The sequence below is a fragment of the Eretmochelys imbricata genome, chromosome 2 (assembly GCF_965152235.1).
Source record: "Eretmochelys imbricata isolate rEreImb1 chromosome 2, rEreImb1.hap1, whole genome shotgun sequence".
NCBI lineage: Eukaryota > Metazoa > Chordata > Testudines > Cheloniidae > Eretmochelys > Eretmochelys imbricata.
In genome coordinates, this window is record NC_135573.1 from 235,402,266 (window position 1) to 235,421,420 (window position 19,155).

The window sequence follows — 19,155 nt, forward strand, 5'->3', positions numbered from 1 at the left end:
AACAAAATGAATTTTGGCTTGCATGTCCATATATTTAATGGTTATAAGATTGAGGCATTTGGATCTTCAAGCCTTAAAATTAAATCTCCCTCAGTAAGATTAAGATTCATTATTGAACTATTTAAGATTCATTATTGAACTTCCATTGAACTTCAAGTGCACTCTGTATTTCAGTTCAAAACTTGTTTACATGCCCCTTTTTACATTCTCCCAGGCTGTCCCCTGATTCACCAAATAGTAAAATCATTGCAATTGCACACTACTTCATATTACCTGGTCCTCCTCTGAGTTGTTAACTTATAATGGGAAAAGTGAAATGAAACAGAGTTAACAGAAGCAGCATAGCTGAGAAAGTATTAAAAAACCCTGCTAATCTCCCAGCTATTTGAATGTGAGTTTTACGTCACTACATAAAGACTGACCCAGATGTATTGACAGGTTTCAGAGTAACAGCCGTGTTAGTCTGTATTCGCAAAAAGAAAAGGAGTACTTGTGGCACCTTAGAGACTAACCAATTTATTTGAGCATAAGCTTTCGTCAGCTACAGGTCACTTCATCGGATGCATACTGTGGAAAGTGTAGAAGATCTTTTTATACCACACAAAGCATGAAAAAATACCTCCCCCCACCCCACTCTCCTGCTGGTAATAGCTTATCTAAAGTGATCACTCTCCTTACAATCTGTATGATAATCAAGTTGGGCCATTTCCAGCACAAATCCAGGTTTTCTTCCCCCCCCCCCCACACAAACCCACTCTCCTGCTGGTAATAGCTTATCTAAAGTGACCACTCTCCTTACAATGTGTATGATAATCAAGGTGGGCCATTTCCAGCACAAATCCAGGGTTTAACAAAAACGTCTGGGGTGGGGGGGGCACCTTGATTATCATACACATTGTAAAGAGAGTGGTCACTTTAGATAAGGTATTACCAGCAGGAGAGTGGATTTGTGTTGGGGGGGGTGGAGAAAACCTGGATTGGTGCTGGAAATGGCCCCACTTGATTATCATACAGATTGTAAGGAGAGTGATCACTTTAGATAAGCTATTACCAGCAGGAGAGTGGGGTGGGGGGAGGTATTTTTTCATGCTTTGTGTGTATAAAAAGATCTTCTACACTTTCCACAGTATGCATCCGATGAAGTGAGCTGTAGCTCACAAAAGCTTATGCTCAAATAAATTGGTTAGTCTCTAAGGTGCCACAAGTACTCCTTTTCTTTTTCCAGATGTATTGAGTATTCCTTTCCCCCCCCGCCCCCGTGGAACAGTGTATTTCTCACCAGATGACCAAATCAAAGAACATTTTCTTTGACCAGAAAGACTGGCAAATAACCAACCCTTTCAATCAAGACCATGCTACACAAAAAAAGAGACCTCTTTATCAGAAGCAGAAAATAACTTGTTTTGTTTGTTTTTGCTTCCATGTCTAGTATTTGATAAAGGAACAGCTTGTTTATTTAATTTATTTAATAAATGTTCTGCCACCTAACGCTTAGAGCCAAATACAGATGTAGTGTTAACAGTGCAACTCCATTGAATTAAACAAAGTTGCTCTCATTTACATCAGGTCTGACTGTCCATCTGTACAATTAGTGTTACAAAAGTGAAAGTAGAGGTTCCTGGAGCCCAGGAGAAATTAATAGTGCTTCCAAAAAAGGAAGAGCTGGTGAAAAACGGAGGCCATAAAGGTTTAAGATTTTTGGGCTCAATCCTTCAAGGTGCTGGGGATTCTGAACCCAATCCAGCAAAGCACTTAAGCACATGCTTAACTTTCAGCATGTGACTAGTCTCATTCTGTTGACTTCAATGCAACAACACACACTCTTAAAGTTAAGGATGGGATTAAATGTTTGCCAGGACTGTTGCCATAATGGTCAGCACCCTGCAGGGTTGAGCCCTATATTACCTGAATATAGAAAGCTCTTACAGCAAGACTTTGATACTGGGTAGTGCCCATTTAGGTGTTTGGTTGCATTAACTGTACACATAGAAATAATTACAGTAGGTAAAGAGGTTAGTGTCTAAAAACAGCCATTTATACAAAAACCAAACAGTTTCTTCCTTAAGATGCAAATCTTTTATTAGTGCATTTTTTGCCTAGAAAAAACACCAGGGTGTCACAGGGTTCTTAGGACAGAAGAACATAGATAAAATAGATAGGTATCTGACATCTGCAATTCTTGAGTTGAAAGGTTTTATTGAAAACCAGTGTACTTGATTTGAATAGGCTACAGGATCTATAGTCAAATGGAATTACTACTGTATGTTATGTTCACGTAATCTTATCGTTTTACACTTTATTATGGGAAACTACTGAGCCTATACTGCATAATGCCTACAACATAGTTCATTGTTTTATCAGAGTATTCTACTTTTTGGAAGAGAAAATGTACATGCAAGTTTGACATCATTGTGAATGTTTTAAAAGTGCTTACAGTACTGACTAAATCTTCCCATGTACATAATTGCTGCAGGCAGACTGGATTATAAAAATTACACCATGGATTTATCCTAATGAAGAGTTTTAAGTGACTAAAGTGTGTGGCGGTTCAATGATGAGACAGAACACAGCTTTATGCAAGCAAGCAGGCTGGTCAGCTGAGATGGGCTGTTCTGCCCCCCCGCCTTCCACCTTCTCCTTTTATTATATTTCTCCCCCCTAAGCATTACACACTGCTACCGCAAAAAGATACACAAAGGAATGTATGACGTTGATTAATATACTTATTTACCATCCTTTATCTACTACAATCCTGGTTCTCAGGCCTTGAGCCCAGGCTAAGAAAGCTTCCCACAGTTGCTGTCCCAACAATCAGTTCTCATGGTTCATATCTAGCCCTTGTCCTTGGATAGAACAATGTGTGCATTGCTTCTACAAAACAGTCAGGGTGTGCCCTGCCTGCTTCCAGGTGGAATAGCTAAACATGAACCCTTCATCCCCCCGTTTTTTATTTAATGATATTTGGCCATCTCATGGTAGCCGTCAATTTGTTTTGTCATGCTATTTAACTCCCAGACAGACAAGGACATAACCTGGGGAGCTTTCCAGGGCGAAATTTTACAAAGTCTTAACAAGGAAGGAATACATTGTACACAGCAGCAGCAAAAAATAAGCCCAATGATTACAAACACAGAATAACCAAAAAGCTGTCGCAGCCATTCTAGAGAGGGCAGCCAACCTGTAAGCCAATTCCAAAAACCCTCAAACCCCAGATCTTGGCGTATGTGTGTTGTAAGACTGGCCAATTCAGCCAGTCTAGTTTCTATGGAGCGACTATTATCAGTTAAATTAAAGCAACACATGTGCTGAAATGTGGAGCAGCCTAGATGGTGTTTCAGGAGCAGAAAATCAATGGCTGCTCTGTTATCCAAAATTGCATCCCTTAATTTGTGTTGTTCTGTGTTAAGTAAGGCAATAGCCTGGGATGTTGTATTAATTGCCTTTGCTGCAAAGCATGCCAGGTTATTTAAAGTTTTGGCTGAATACATAGCAAGCGCGGGGACCCCAACAATAGAGGCCACTAAGGCAGTATACTCAGCACGACTAAAAAGCTCAACATCTGCAATACAATCATCTGAAAGGGGTACACTTCTTTTACTACGGTTTTGACCAGCAAAAGGCAATATAAGTGTCATTCTACTAAGACAGCAAAGGGTGCCATCACTTAAATTTGCAGGAATACAATTAAAGGTGCGTGAACCGCAAGTAAAAAACCATCCTGATGGTAGGATGATATGGCCATAATTATATGAAACATTAACAGCATGGGAACAATTTAAAAGGGGTTGAGAAATTTTTCGAGAGCCCAAGGGCACCTTTGTACTAGTGCAGTTAACTACACGCGCACAGGTGACATTGTGAGCCCCGGCCGGGTACGGTGTGTGGAGGGATATAGCCGTGCGAGGCAGAGTATAGTTGGCCGGGCCCCAATTAGCCATGCTAGAGTACTGGGAAGAAAGATTCGCATAAGCAGAGAACAGTGTCTTATTCTCCATCTCCTCAGGGTGATGACATACTGGAATAAGGCATGTACCTAACAAATCTCCGGCTGCTACAGAGTTAGATAGACAAAAGTGGGTAACATTTGCTATTGAAGCCAATCTTTCCCATATGTTATATGTCATTCGGGCTCGTAACGGGGGAAGCGCTTCCGAGCCAACCCCTACAGGAAATAGCAGGCACAAAAGGCACACAATCATCACAGAATTAGCAGTGATTTGGGCGAGAATCACCACAAACAAAGTCTCAGGAGTCTCTGGCTGTTGATCTGCTGCCAGTCTTCGTTGGGCCGCGGCGACCAATGCTTTTACTGCTCCCCATGTCACGGGCCGGTTTGGGACACTATGCCTCCTCCGTTTCCGTCCCGTCGTTGTCAACTCGGGGGGCAACGCGGTCTCCTCCAAGGTCAGCTGAAACTCCGGTATGGGGTTCGACAGCCCCTGGTGCCACGCCATGTTGTTTCAGTGCCGGTCGCACACACCGAGCTGGAACCCACAACGGTCCTGCAGGGAGAGACACAGCAGCATATCCCCGACCCCAAGTGATTAGAGGCACTGGGCCCAACCATTGCGGATCGGGCAGCTGACGGTAATAGACACGCGGTCTTTCCAGTACCTCGGATTTGTGAAAATGCCGATCCGTGGGGGTCTGCTGATCTGTGTTCAGCGTTAAATTATTTAAAGTGAACAAAAGGATATGCAATTGTTGCTGAATGTCTCCTAAGGTTCGGAGACGCAGCTCCCCTTGTTTTAATTGTTTGTCAAGCAAGGTTTTTAGCGTGTGATTTGCACGTTCAACAATGGCTTGGCCAGGGGAATTATAAGGGATCCCGTGTGTGAGAGGGACGTCCCATTGGACACAAAAGGTGGAAAGGGCTGTGGAGCAGTAGGCTGGGGCATTATCTGTTTTTATCTGGCTCGGGCGACCCATAACAGCAAAACAGGCTAGCAAATGGTGAATAACTTTAGGAGTGGCTTCCCCACGCTGTGGGGTTGCCCAAAGGAATCCCGAATAGGTATCAATGGAAACATGTAAAAACGAATAGGGGCGGAATTGTGGCACATGAGTGACATCCATTTGCCACAGCTGATTCGCCGCGGTACCTCTGGGGTTAACGGCATAAAAAAAGGTAGGGGCAGCAGCGGCACGGTGGGGGCAGGAACGAACAATAGAACGTGCACGATCAGCAGGAATATGAAACTGTCGGGCCAAAACAGAGGCAGACTGATGAAAAAAGGAATGGCTTTCAATGGGGTCAGAAAAAAGGGAATTTACCTGACCACGTAACGCGCGATCGGCGCGCGCATTGCCTTCAGTAAGTAGCCCAGGCAGAGGGGTATGACTGCAAATATGAGCAACAAAGTAATGGAAATTACGAGTGGTGATGAGATACTGTAAGGACAAAAACAGGCGAAGAAGGTCCGCATCGACCTGAGGGGTAATAAGGGCAAGGGGTAAATGATCAATTACCTGATAAACATAATGCGTGTCCACAATCAAATTAAAGGGACAATCACCAAAAAGTTAAAAGGCCAAAATAACAGCAGCTAATTCCAAGGACTAGTAAAGCTCTCCAAGCGCTGTGCATGCAAATATTATTGTACAAGTGAATGAAGCGCTTTCAGCTTTTCTAGGGGGAGGGGCCACTGGTCAATCCATACAGGCTCTAAGGATTGCCATACTAATGGTAATGCGGATGGCAAGGTGGGTGAGGGAGGATTTCGAGCCATTATATATTAATATCGAGGGTGGTGTCCAGCTTTGTAAGTAAGTCACGGCCCCAAATATTGAGGTGGACAGGGAGTACAAAAGGGTGGATTGTAGCAAGGGCACGGCCTCCTGGTTTAGAGACCGTGACCCAAGACAAACTTTGGCGCCCGGGTTTGCTACCCCCAATCCCCCACAACTCTTTAGAAGGAACTGTTGGCCAACTGACCGGCCACTCCGGATCACGAATCACTGTAACGTCAGCTCCAGTGTCCACCAGCCCTGTAAAAGGAACATTATTTAAGAGAAGTGTTAACTGAGGTTTCGAGGGGCGGACTGACATTGTCAGAGCAACAAGTGGAGAGGACGTGTTGTGAGATGGCGACTGAGACAGAGTTGATCCAAAGCCGCCTCTGCCCCGGGCTCGATCCTCTTCAGCTGGCACCTGATAGCGGACTAAAATCAATTGCGCAATTGACCGTCCACGCGGGAGCGACTGCGGAAGATGGGTCCACACCTGAACCTTAATAACGCCGTTGTAATCGGCGTCAATGACCCCTGGGATGACAAAAAAGCCCTGTTTCCCAGCGTGTGAGCAAGGGAGAACCAGACCCACAAATTCGGCAGGGAGAGGTCCCGTCACCTGGGTAGGTATGGCGCAAACCTCCCCCGGCAACTGAAAATCAGCGTCCTCCTGCATAATCAAATCAAGCCCTGCACTTCTGGCAGTTGCCGCCTTCATGGAGTCTATGGGTTTTAAAGCAGAGGAACAGTTGTCTGAGTGGGAAACACCCCCGTTTGGCCCTGGGTTCGGGGGGAACCCGTCGTGCGGTTTCCCGACCCGCTACGACACTGATTAGCCCAGTGATAACCTTTCCCACACTTGGGGCACTTCTTTGAGGGTCGGGCTGGTGCCTTAGATGAGCGGCACTCCCGCTGAAAATGACCCTCCTTACCACAGCGGTAACAACGCTTCCCCTCCTTCCCAGTTTTTCTCAGGGCGGCAGCCAGAACTCCAGCCTTGTGGGCTTGTGTGCCAATGTTCTGGCACGCCTGCAGCATGTCTGAGAGCTCTAAAATACCAGAGGCTTGCGCTGCCTGGAGAGCACGGCAGCAATCCTCGTTTGCATTTTCAACTGCCAATTTTAACAGGAGCTCGTGAGCTGCCTCAGTGTTATCCACCTGTCGGAGGATAGCCTCATGCAATCTGTTGGTAAAATCCAAAAAGGACTCTGAGGCACCCTGACAGATACTGACAAAGCTTTTGGTAGGCTTGCCTGAATCCGGGACCTTCTTGAAAGCATGCTGGGCACAGGTGGAAATAATGGGGAAGACAGCCTGAGGGAGTTGAGACTGCATCTCAATAGTAGCAAACGGTCCCTCCCCTGCCAAATGCTCATAAATGATACCGTGCTCTCTATGTACCTGAGCTTGGCGTTCTGCCATCTGCCGATACTCACTAATCCAAATAACATACTGACTGGGTGATAACATCATGCGCAGCAGCGTTTTCCAATCCTCAGGGATTAGGGAGTACCCAGTACCTATCCCTTCAATGAGACCACGCACAAAGGTGCTAGTCAGGCCAAACTCACGAATTGCTTTCTTTACCTCTCTAACCACCGAGTATGGCAAAGTGGTCCAGGTGCCCATGGGGTTGCCCTGGTCATCATTCTGCCAGGTCACCGGGCAAACTGAGACCAGATCAGCCAGCTCCTCCGCTGTAAGATCTGATCGAGCTTTCGCTGCGTGAACCATTTGTTGCACCAGCGAAAGCCGCTGAGCAGACGCGGATGATCCTCCGGAGGGCCCCGGAACATGGGGCACCACGGTGGGATGGTGATCACACACCAGCTCCGGTGGGGAAGGCCAGGGAGGCGGTGGTAATGAAGACACTGGGGGCAAAACAGGGAGAGGGGGGGCTGTGGGTACGGGAGAGGGTCTTTCCAAAGCGACACGCTGGGTTGCATCAGTAGAAGGGGGGAGAGCTGCAACGGGGATGGCTACAGGAGCCGACGGGCGTGGCGAGATCACCAGCCTCGTGAAAGAGGGCCTATCCGAGGTGACACGCAGTATCGCATCGCGACAGAGGTGCCAGTCACGTAAAGCCTGCACGGGCGCCCGAGGCTCTTCGTGCAATGTCTGGCCCAATCGCTCCCAGTCCGCTAGCTTAAGGCTTCCGGCTTCAGGATACCACGAGCACTGGGCACGCACCTCCTGTAGCAGGAGAGTAAGTGCTCGAGCGGGGCAGTCATGCTGAGCCTTACGCAGCAAATACTGCAGCTCATTGCAGTGTTGCACTTGCAAAGCAGAGAGGGAGCTTCCCATACTTACCACAATGAAAAATACTCACCGGGATCCACGAAGCGGATGAGTGACGCGTCTGAAACCCTTGCCGGGCGAGGTGAGTGCTGAGGGCCCCACGTTTGGGCGCCAGTTGTGGCGGTTCAATGATGAGACAGAACACAGCTTTATGCAAGCAAGCAGGCTGGTCAGCTAACAGGCTTCTGCCTGTCAGCTTTCCACCTTCCCCTTTATTCTATTTCTCCGCCCCAAGCATTACACACTGCTACCGCAAAAAGATACACAAAGAAATGTGTGACGTTGATTAATATACTTATTTACCATCCTTTATCTACTACAATCCTGGTTCTCAGGCCTTGAGCCCAGGCTAAAAAAGCTTCCCACAGTTGCTGTCCCAACAATCAAGTTCTCATGGTTCATATCTAGCCCTTGTCCTTGGATACAGCAATGTGTGCTTTGCTTCTACAAAACAGTCAGGGTGTGCCCTGCCTGCTTCCAGGTGGAATAGCTAAACATGAACCCTTCAAAAGTGAACATGTGAAATATTGTAGCCTCAATCAATCAGCTCATATTGTGCATTACACTAAGTCACTAAAAGACCTACATTTTGAAAAGTAGATTGTCTTCTAGGCTTCTCTGCATCTAAATTGTTTTTCTTTTGGAGACATAACTACAATGTACAACTAGTTCCAGGGTCCAAGAAATATAAAGACGGATTGTTGAGGTCCAAATGGCATTTTAGATACCGTGTAGTAGAGGGGCTGTTGGGAGCTGGTTATGGAGCCCTAACCCAGAGCCACTTGGTCCTGGTGCAAGGTAGCAGCTCCCCTGCATCTCTAAGGCATATGTTACTTGGTAATGTCCCTGAGGAATCTTATGTCAGTGGAAGATCAGGCATTGAAGAGCTGCATTCCACTGTGCCCCAGTAATCCCCCCAGCATGCCCCAACATGCTGCTTCCTCTTCTTGTATCAGCATCTGGGGAGACAGCTGATGTAGATGGCAGCTAAAACAGCAGCAGATTTCTCTATACAGGGGAAATTCTCCACTGGCTGTCTCCAGCTGTCTTAAATCCATTTTGCACAGTGTATGTGGTGCCAAGTGTACTGAAGGAGATGTGAGAATCCAAGTCATAATTATCTGTAGCACTGATACCCTTGCATTTGATGAGCATTAGGAGCTATCAAAATGTCTCCACAAAATGTCTCTTTAAAAGCACGACAGTAATTTTAGCTTCAGAAGAAAGTTGACATCTAGATAAAAAATTAGAGAGATAAGATGTTGTATGTGTATTTGTAGGAAGAGAGGAGACAGATGCAGAAAGAGGGAACAATGTTGGGTATAAAATGTAAAGACAATTGTTTGAGTAGATATTATGAGCACTAAATACATTTCATTGCTAGGTTATCAGCTTAGTAGGATCATGTGTAGGTATGAAAATGGAATCTACTGAAAACTAGAACCGATATGATCACTTCTCTCCTTTAATTTCCATCATGATCTTTTTATAGCTATGCAATGGAGGATCTGTGACTGATCTGGTGAAAGGATTTTTGAAGAGAGGTGAAAGGATGGACGAACTTGAAATTGCTTATATTTTACATGAAGCTCTTATGGTAAGATTAAAAACAGTCAATGAATGGACAGTCCAGTTGACAGCCTGAGATATTCTTTGAATAAACTTTGTCTACACTGCCCCACAGTTTGGATTCCGCAGGGGTAAAATAGCAGTGTTCATCAAATTACAGCTCTGCTGTAATTCCCCTGTGTGGAAGCGGAGGGCACAAACTTAAAGGCTCCTAGTTCACATTACTGTAAATCCTGTTTGAAGAGTGCTATTTACCATGAACTAGGAACCTTTGCGTTTGTACCCTCAGCATCCACATGGGGGGTGCACTTTGGTGCACTCTATTGTTCATATCCCTGTAGTCCAAACTGTGGGGCAACGCAGAAAAGCCCTTATTTTTTTTCAACAAATGAATATATATATTCCATTTTAAAAGCATGATGTACAGGTCAGGGATTTTTTTAATAAGCATTTTTTTCACTGGAAAATGCTGATTTATTGAAAATGAACTTCTTTATGGGAAAGGGTTGGCTTTCACAAATTTTTCAACTTAAAAAAAATCTTGGGAGAAAAATAATTTGAAATTGTCAAAAAGTTTTGTTTCAACATTTTCTAAACAAAAAAATTTGGATTTTCAGTTTGAAATGACTTATTGTGAAATTTAACTTAATTATAGTAAAAATATGTTTTGGAAAAATGTTAGAAATTGAAACAAAGGATTTCAAAATTATCAAAACAAAATGTTTTCTTTTTTCTTCAGGTCAGATTTTCAGTTTGCCAAAATTTTCTAGATTGACTTTCCCCCCAAATTGGGGGGAGAGATGATTTTTTTTTTTGATATCTCAAAAATGTTGATGGGATGGGAAAGCCATTTATAACCTGATTCTAGTGCAACATACCAAAAATACTGTTCTGTGTCTCTTGTTGTGGGGCAGCATCTATTTTGTAATTAAATAATGTACAACAAATTGAAATCTCTCAAAAGAAAAATCACTGTAGCTGATCAAAACAAAATATCTTTATCCTTGCTATTTAATTAGAGTTTGAGTTTCTGCACTGAAACTATTATTAGACCTTAGAACTTTTCTTTGTTTTTCTGTTTTAATGGTCCAATATATAACCAAGATTAATAATGCCTCTTTATTTCTGTCATCATACAACTTATCTACCAGAAAAGGAAGTCACTAAAAGTCCGTTTATCCCACATAGTTGGTTGATAGTTGACTCAGTGTTCTTTGAATAAGAATAGCATTTCTAGGGGGTTTGTACCAAAAATGCTAAGAGAAGTAGAAATCAGAATCAAAATACACTGACTATGTAAGTGTCCATGTATTAGAAAATGAAATGGTAGTTCATTTTTGGACTTGGAGGCTGTTCTCATTTTGAAACTAAGTTTAGAAAGAGAGAAAAAGCATAGCACAAAAATATCAGCAAAGTTAATACACAGAATATGAATGGATTTATAACTTATTTTTCAGGGGCTTCAGCATTTGCATGAAAACAAAACCATCCACCGTGATGTAAAAGGAAATAATATCCTATTGACCACTGAAGGAGGAGTTAAACTTGTGGATTTTGGTATGTTATGTTTTTACAGACAAAGTTGTAACTTTAAAACATGGTGGGGAGACGTGTAAAAGTTAACAGTTAAGAACAGCTCATTTAATGTTTTGATTTAGATTTGGACTACTTGTTTTAAAAAAAATCAACTTAACTGGTTTGAAATTAGATAATATAAAGGAACACAAATTATTCATGGATACAGAATATCCCTAACTTTGGTCTTGGCAACTAGTTTACTAACAGTGTTTAGATAGTCCAGAGGTGGGCACTATGGCCCACAGGCCACATCTGGCCCACGGGACTGTCCTGCCTGGCCCTTGAGCTCCTGGCCAGGGAGGCTAGCCCCAGGCCCCTCCCCCCGCAGTCACGCCACCGCGTGGGCAGCGCGACTGGCTCTGTTTGAGCAGCTAGGCTGCGAGCTCCTGCTGCTTTGAGCGGCATGGTGTGGGGGGGGAGGGTTAGATAAGGGGCAGAGGGTCCTGGGGGCAGACAGGGAGCAGGGGGCGGTTGGATGAGGCGGAGGTTATGGGGGGGGCAGGCAGTAGATGGGGAATAGGGAGGATTGGATAGGGCATGGGAGACCCGGGGGGGCCTGTCAGGGGGCACGGGTATGGATAGGCGTTGGGGGCGTTGGATAGAGGGTGGCATCCGGGGGGGGGGGGGTTTGGGGCCGGGGGTCCTAAAAGGGGGTGGTCAGGGGACAAGGAGCAAGGGGGGTTGGATGGGTCAGGTGTTCTGATGGGGGCAGTCAGAACATGGGAAGTGGGAGGGGGCAGATAGGGGGCAGGGGCCAGGCTGTTTGGGGAGGCACAGCCTTCCCTACCTGGCCTTCCATACAGTTTCGCACCCTGATGTGGCCCTCGGGCCAAAAAGTTTGCCCACCCCTGAGTTAGTCTGATTTAGATTGTAATTAGTACATGGAGTCTGGAATGACCTCATGCTAGTTCAAAGAAGTAAGGGATGCACAACCTTAACACTGTATGTCATAGGGCCATAAAGGATATTGTGGAGAATAAGGGAGTTCTTCCCAGAGAATCCAGCCCAATGAGTTTAGCCATTGATTTCAATAGGAGCTGGATCAAGCCCTGAATGATATTCTCCCTTTCTTAATGAAAGGTTCATTTCATTTGAACAGAATGCAGAATTAGATTTATGGTGGTCAACATTTATCCCACTTTTAGTGAATGAAATTTATCAGTGTGGACAATGAGGGAGTTCTGTATGGGTGTGTGTATATATGTGTATATAAATAACCTGTGATTTCAGCTTACCTGTGTGGTATTATCCTGTCTGGCTGCACAGAATTAAATCAAAGAGCAAGGAATCTTCCCACCCCCCCTTTTAGGCCTGTGTCAGAGCCTGTCACAATTGAAGTCCTTGTGCTCCAGGGAACGTAGGAACTGCACCCTCTGCCCAAGGCATAGAGGGGTAGGGAGAAAGTGGATCCAGGGCCCAGTTGCCTCTCTACATCAGCTTGAAGATTGATGCAGGCCACGTGGGCAGGTAAGGGGGGTGAGGGAGAAGGAGGGAGAGGAGCAAATTACTTTCCTGAAGGATAGTGCAGACTCTGCAGTCCCCCTGTGCACCAGGTTGGTGAGGGAACGATCTCTCCATGAGCTTCCCATGGGGCTCTTTGTCTGATTACATAAACAGGCAGAGAAAACCAGTGATTGAGAGATGAGCCAATGAAAGACATTATGGAACATAATTCCAGAGAAGAGTACATTATCATTCTGAATTACATATATGATTATATAATAGCCTAAGTTACACTTTCTTCGAGTTAGAACATAGTTTTTTTTTTCTTAAATAGCTCTCTGTGTTAGTAGGGGTGACAAACAATAACTGCTAAACATTAACAACTTAATTGGCCTTTAATAGCAGAAGTGGCTTTCTTTCCTTTGTGCCTTTTGTACTCCTGAAACTTGTAGTACATAATGCTGTACTGTCATCTGAAATTGCCAGCAAGCTAAAGTAGTTTGGGCTGAATGAATGGACTATAAGGTGGGTAGAAAGCTGGCTAGATTGTTGGGCTCAACCGGTAGTGATCAATGGCTCCAAGTCTAGTTGGCAGCCAGTATCAAGCGGAGTGCCCCAAGGGTTGGTCCTGGGGCCGGTTTTGTTCAATATCTTCATTAATGATCGGGAGGATGGTTGGATTGCACCCTCAGCAAGTTTGCAGATGACACTAAACTGGGAGGAGAGGTAAATACGCTGGAGGGTAGGGATAGGATGCAGAGGGACCTAGACAAATTAGAGGATTGGGCCAAAAGAAATCTGATGAGGTTCAACAAGGACAAGTGCAGAGTCCTGCACTTAGGACGGAAGAATCCCATGCACCGCTACAGACTAGGGACCGAATGGCTAGGCAGCAGTTCTGCAGAAAAGGACCTAGGGGATACAGTGGACGAGAAGCTGGATATGAGTCAACTGTGTGCCCTTGTTGCCAAGAAGGCCAATGGCATTTTGGGCTGTATAAGTAAGGGCATTGCCAGCAGATCGAGGGACATGATCGTTCCCCTCTATTTGACATTGGTGAGGCCTTATCTGGAGTATTGTGTCCAGCTTTGGGCCCCACACTACAAGAAGATGTGAAAAAATTGGAAAGCGTCCAGCGGAGGGCAACAAAAATGATTAGGGGACTGGAACACATGACTTACGAGGAGAGGCTGAGGGAACTGGGATTGTTTAGTCTGCGGAAGAGAAGAATGAGGGGGATTTGATAGCTGCTTTCAACTACCTGAAAGGGGGTTCCAAAGAGGATGGATCTAGACTGTTCTCAGTGGTAGCAGATGACAGAACGAGGAGTAATGGTCTCAAGTTGCAGTGGGGGAGGTTTAGGTTGGATATTAGGAAAAACTTTTTCACTAGGAGGGTGGTGAAGCACTGGAATGCATTACCTAGGGAGGTGGTGGAATCTCCTTCTGTCGTAAATATAAAGGGAAGGGTAAACACCTTTAAATCCCTCCAGGCCAGAGGAAAAACCCTTTCACCTGTAAAAGGTTAAGAAGCTAAGACAACCTCGCTGGCACCTGACCAAAATGACCAATGAGGAGACAAGATACTTTCAAAGCCGGGGCCAGGGGGGAAGGGTTCTCTCTGTCTGTGTGATGTTTTTGCTGGGACCAGAGCGGGAATGCACGTCAGGACTCCTGTAAAGGGTTAATAAGCAATCTAGCTAGATATGCGTTAGATTCTGTTTTGTTTAAATGGCTGATAAAATAAGTTGTGCTGAATGGAATGTATATTCCTGCTTTTGTGTCTTTTTGTAATTTAAGGTTTTGCCTAGAGGGATTCTCTATGTTTTGAATCTGATTACCCTGTAAGGTATTTACCATCCTGATTTTACAGAGGTGATTCCTTTACTTTTTCTTCAATTAAAATTCTTCTTTTAAGAACCTGATGCTTTTTCATTATTCTTAAGATCCCAGGGTTTGGGTCTGTGTTCACCTCTGCAAATTGGTGAGGATTTTTTATCAAGCCTTCCCCAGGAAAGGGGGTGTTGGGCTTTGGGGGATTTTGGGGGGAAAAGACGTTTCCAAGTGGGCTCTTTCCCTGTTATATTTGTTAGACGCTTGGTGGTGGCAGCAATAAAGTCCAGGGGCAAAAGGTAAAATAGTTTGTACCTGGGGGAAGTTTTAACCTAAGCTGGTAAAAATAAGCTTAGGGGTTTTTTCATGCACGTCTCCACGTCTGTACCCTAGAGTTCAGAGTGGGGAAGGAACCTTGACACCTTCCTTTGAGGTTTTTAAGATCAGGCTTGACTAAGCCCTGGCTGGGATGATTTAGTTGGGGATTGGTCCTGCTTTGAGCAGGGGGTTGGACTAGATGACCTCCTGAGGTCCCTTCCAACCCTGATATTCTATGATTCTATTAAATTTGTTCTTTTGAGCATTAGTGCTGCCTTTCGAGAAGCATCACTTATTCTGGTGTATATTGAACACAAATTGCATATGCATATTGTATCATGGAACCCATTATCCTAGCATCTGAGCACCTCACAATCTAGCACATATTTACCCTAGCAACAACCCTGTCAGGTAGGGATGTACTATTAATCCAGTATCACAGATGGGAGACCCAAGCACAGACTATCAGAGGCATGAAGTTCTGGAACAACCTTCCAAGGGGAGAAGTGGAGGCAAAAAACCTAACTGAGCTGGATATGTTTATGGAGGGGATGGAATGATGGGACTGCCTACGATGGCATGTGACCCATTGGCAATTACCAGTAGCAGAAATCCCCAACTGCTGGAGATGGGACACTAGATGGGGAGGGCTCTGAGCTACTACAGAGAATTCTTTCCCAGGCATCTGCCTCGTGGGTTTTGCCCACATGCTCTAACTGATCTAACTGATCACCATATTTGGGGTTGGGTTGGAGTTTTCCCCTAGGGCGGAATGGCCGAGGCATGAGTCACTTGCAGGTTTAAATTAGAGTAAATGGTGGATTGTCTGTAACTTGAAGTCTTTAAATCAAGATCTGAGGTCTGCAGTAACTCAGCCAGAAGTGAGGGGTCTGTTACAGGAGTGGGTGGTGAGGTTCTGTGCCTGCAATGTGCCAGAGGTCAGACTAGATGAACACAATAGTCCCTTCTGTCCTTTGAGTCTATGAGACAGACTAAATGAGTTGCACAGGAAGTCTGTGGAAGAGAAAAGGATTGAACCTGGCACTCCTGAGAGCCAGGCTGGCACCCTAACCACTAGACTAGCCTTCCTCTTTTTGCATGGCTATGAATAGGTATATTTTATGAGATGAGTCTGTTTTCTAGTGAATATATTCAGCTAATCAGTCTACTAGACTGTGTGAACTTTTCTAAAATTTATTAAAAATTTTGTTTTTCTTAATTTTACTTAATTCGCCTTGTGATAAGCAATATGTAATATGTACTTAATCTCAGAATATTATCACAGCAACATGCATAATGGGATTTTCGAAAGCTATGAGATGCCAAACATTCATTGAAATCTGTCAGCTCCAGCAGGCACCTAAGTACCTTTTAAAGAACTAGCTATTTGTCATCAAAATCTGTCTGGAACAACTGACAATACATTGTCACACCTCCATTTGTAATAAAAATCCACATGTTCATCCATATAGTGTAATTTTACTTAGAGCCTGATTTTTGTGGAGCACTTACTGACATGGACAACCACTTGTGAATAGTCCCACTGGATTCAAATTAGTGTGTGTGTGTGTGTGTGTGAAAATAAGGTTGTTTCACCCATATGCTAAGGGTTGGACAATTGGGTTGTTAATCTGGATTTAACAGGGGCACAAGGGCCTAGGCTTCCCCAGGGTTGCCAAAACCTGCGGCTTATAGACTAGATATTTCTTAGTATGAGCTGCTGTTTCCCAGAAAAACAAACTGTGCACATACATGAAAAAATATGTAATATTCCATTGTCTAGGAAGGTGCATTAATCAACCTTGTTATAACACTGATGCTTATCGAAGGTCATGCCCCATGCCGTCAGGTGGAGTCAAATCTTTACACAATGTGTAATTAGACTATGGAACTCACTGCCACAGGAAGTTGGTGGTGCCAAGAGTCTATCAAGATTCAAAAAGAGATTGAACATTTATATGGATATCAAGAAAATTCTGAGTTATCATAATTAGGTATAAATATTGGAAGAGATATTAAACCTCATGATTCAAGGTTTAAGCCAACCTGTAACTATTAGAAACCAGGGCGAGAGCTATTGATGGGGGCAAATTATCCCATGTCTCCCTATTCAGCGGTTCTTGCACCTTCCTCTGAAGTAGCTGATACTGGACTAGATATACCTCAGATCTGATACACTATGGCAATTGCTATGTTCCTAAACCTCTCAATTCTCTCAGCCCAAGTATCAAAAATGTCTAATCACCGTAATATTTAGATATGCCTGAAGACACATAATCGCATAGTGAAAATTCTCTTAAACCTCTGCTGTGGATGAAGTGCAGAGGTGAAAGTAAGCTGGTACGGTCCGGTACGGCTTACTGGCAAGAGCCAGTACACAACTGACTGTACCAGCAGTGGGCAGCTTCCTTGGCCGGCGATTTAAAGGGCCCGGGGTTGCTGGCAGCAGACGGAGCTCCGGGCCCTTTAAATCGCCACCAGAGCCCCGCTGCCAGAGCCCCGGGGTAGCAGCAGTGGCCTGGAGCCCCAGGCCCTTTAAATCGCTGCCCGAGCCCCGGGGCTCCCAGCTGTCGCCGCAGGTACCGCTACCATGGGGCTCCGGTGGTGATTTAAAGGGCCCAGGGCTCCCAACCGTCGCTACCGCAGCAGGAGCCCGGGCCCTTTAAATCTCGAGTTAAAGGGCCTGGGGATTTAAAGGTCCCACCACTTTCTGGTTGAGGACCCACCCCCCTGCTCAGGACTCCGGGGTACCAGTAAGTCCTTTAAGTTACTTTCACCCCGACAAAGTGGGTTCCAAGTGGAAGATATGGAAAGAAGGCAATACAGTCCAACTATTGTACATCTCCATAGCAAATAGATGGATGGAAACATATAAAACTGTTCTGAGTCTAATATATAATATTTATTGCAAGAAAGGTTTGCCTCAAAGCAGTGGGACATGGGCAGCACTGACTAGTGGCTGAGTTATTTCCTGCATATTCCTGAAATAGCTTTGCATTGCAATGCAAATGGCACATGTTAAGTGTGAAGGTAAAACATTTGTCTTAATTTTGTACATTGCACTTTAAAAAAAAAATGATGAAATGTTTTTAAAGCAATTCCAAAGTAGTAACTTTATAGTTAAAAGTTTCATGAGAATGTCACCTGGCCTTGCATTCAGAATGACTACAATAATACCCTTTGTTTGATTTAGAATATAGGAAGCAGAGAGGTTTATGATGGATGCAAGTTAGCATGACTAAACCAGAGACTTATCCTGACTGTGACTCATCAGTGAGAAATTGAGGGGAGATATTTGAAATTGGCATTACTTTGATTAATACGTGAACCTTTCTTCGTAGTAGAATTAGAAGTTGCAGATATCCTTAGCTAGCTCAACTCTAATTTTAAAAATGTAATAAGGTAATGATTTTTTTTCAGAATAAGAAAGTAATCATTCTGTTCTCCAAATATTTGAAACAATCAAAGTAAAGAGCCATGCAAATCTAAACTTTGTTGACACTTCAAAATAGTCTTTTATTACTCTGAATTGTAAATTAATTGTCTTGCAACCTACCTCTAACCTGGTAAAAACATGTTTCTTTATATAGAATGTTGTGTGAGAGACTTTCTTTGGTAATGCATTGTTAGATTTAATCTCTTTTTACCATAGGTGAGATTGAAGACATTTTAGGTAGTATTAAATTAATGTATACACTAACTGGCCTGGCATTTTTTTGTTTGTAGGAAGGGTACATAATAATTTTCCACAGTATGCATCCGATGAAGTGAGCTGTAGCTCACGAAAGCTCATGCTCAAATAAATTGGTTTGTCTCTAAGGTGCCACAAGTACTCTTTTTCTTTTTGCGAATACAGACTAACACGGCTGTTACTCTGAAACCAATAATTCCTTTGACGTTTGTAACTCATTGACACTATACTGCTTCTTGCATTAAAGGCTTGAGCTTTATTAACATTTTTACCAGAAGTAGTAATCTATTAGTATAGTTGTATAAAAGCTAGGGATATATGGATGTGCTAGTTGTCATAGTTTGTTGGGTGATATTCACACCTCTTTTGTATCCAGAAATACAGGCCAAATTTTAAAAATTGAGTGCTTAAAATTAATCCATGTTTAGGCACCTGAAAGGAGTAGACTGACTTTCAATATGCTGATTCCCCTGCCAGTTCCCTTATAATAAGACCAGAATGATAAGATTGGACTAAACAGTTCAGCTTGTTCCTCTCCCAATACTATTTAATATGAATAAGGGTAACTACATAAAATGAGGAGGCTAGTTAAATGGAAATGAAAAGGAATAGTCATCAGAGTGAAATGTCTGTAAGCTGCATGGAAACTTTTAAAAACACCACAACAGAGGTGCAAAGTAAATGTATATCCCAAAT

General features: G+C 44.0%; 1 protein-coding gene across 1 annotated transcript in view; it reads left to right on the forward strand.

The window, feature by feature from the left end:
• MYO3A (myosin IIIA) overlaps positions 1-19,155 on the forward strand; it is a 204,365-nt gene that overhangs the window by 58,573 nt on the left and 126,637 nt on the right. Inside the window, exons 3-4 of the mRNA XM_077809469.1 lie at positions 9,521-9,625; positions 11,055-11,154. Coding sequence (XP_077665595.1) covers positions 9,521-9,625; positions 11,055-11,154 — 205 coding nt within the window. The remainder of the gene's footprint in view (positions 1-9,520; positions 9,626-11,054; positions 11,155-19,155) is intronic.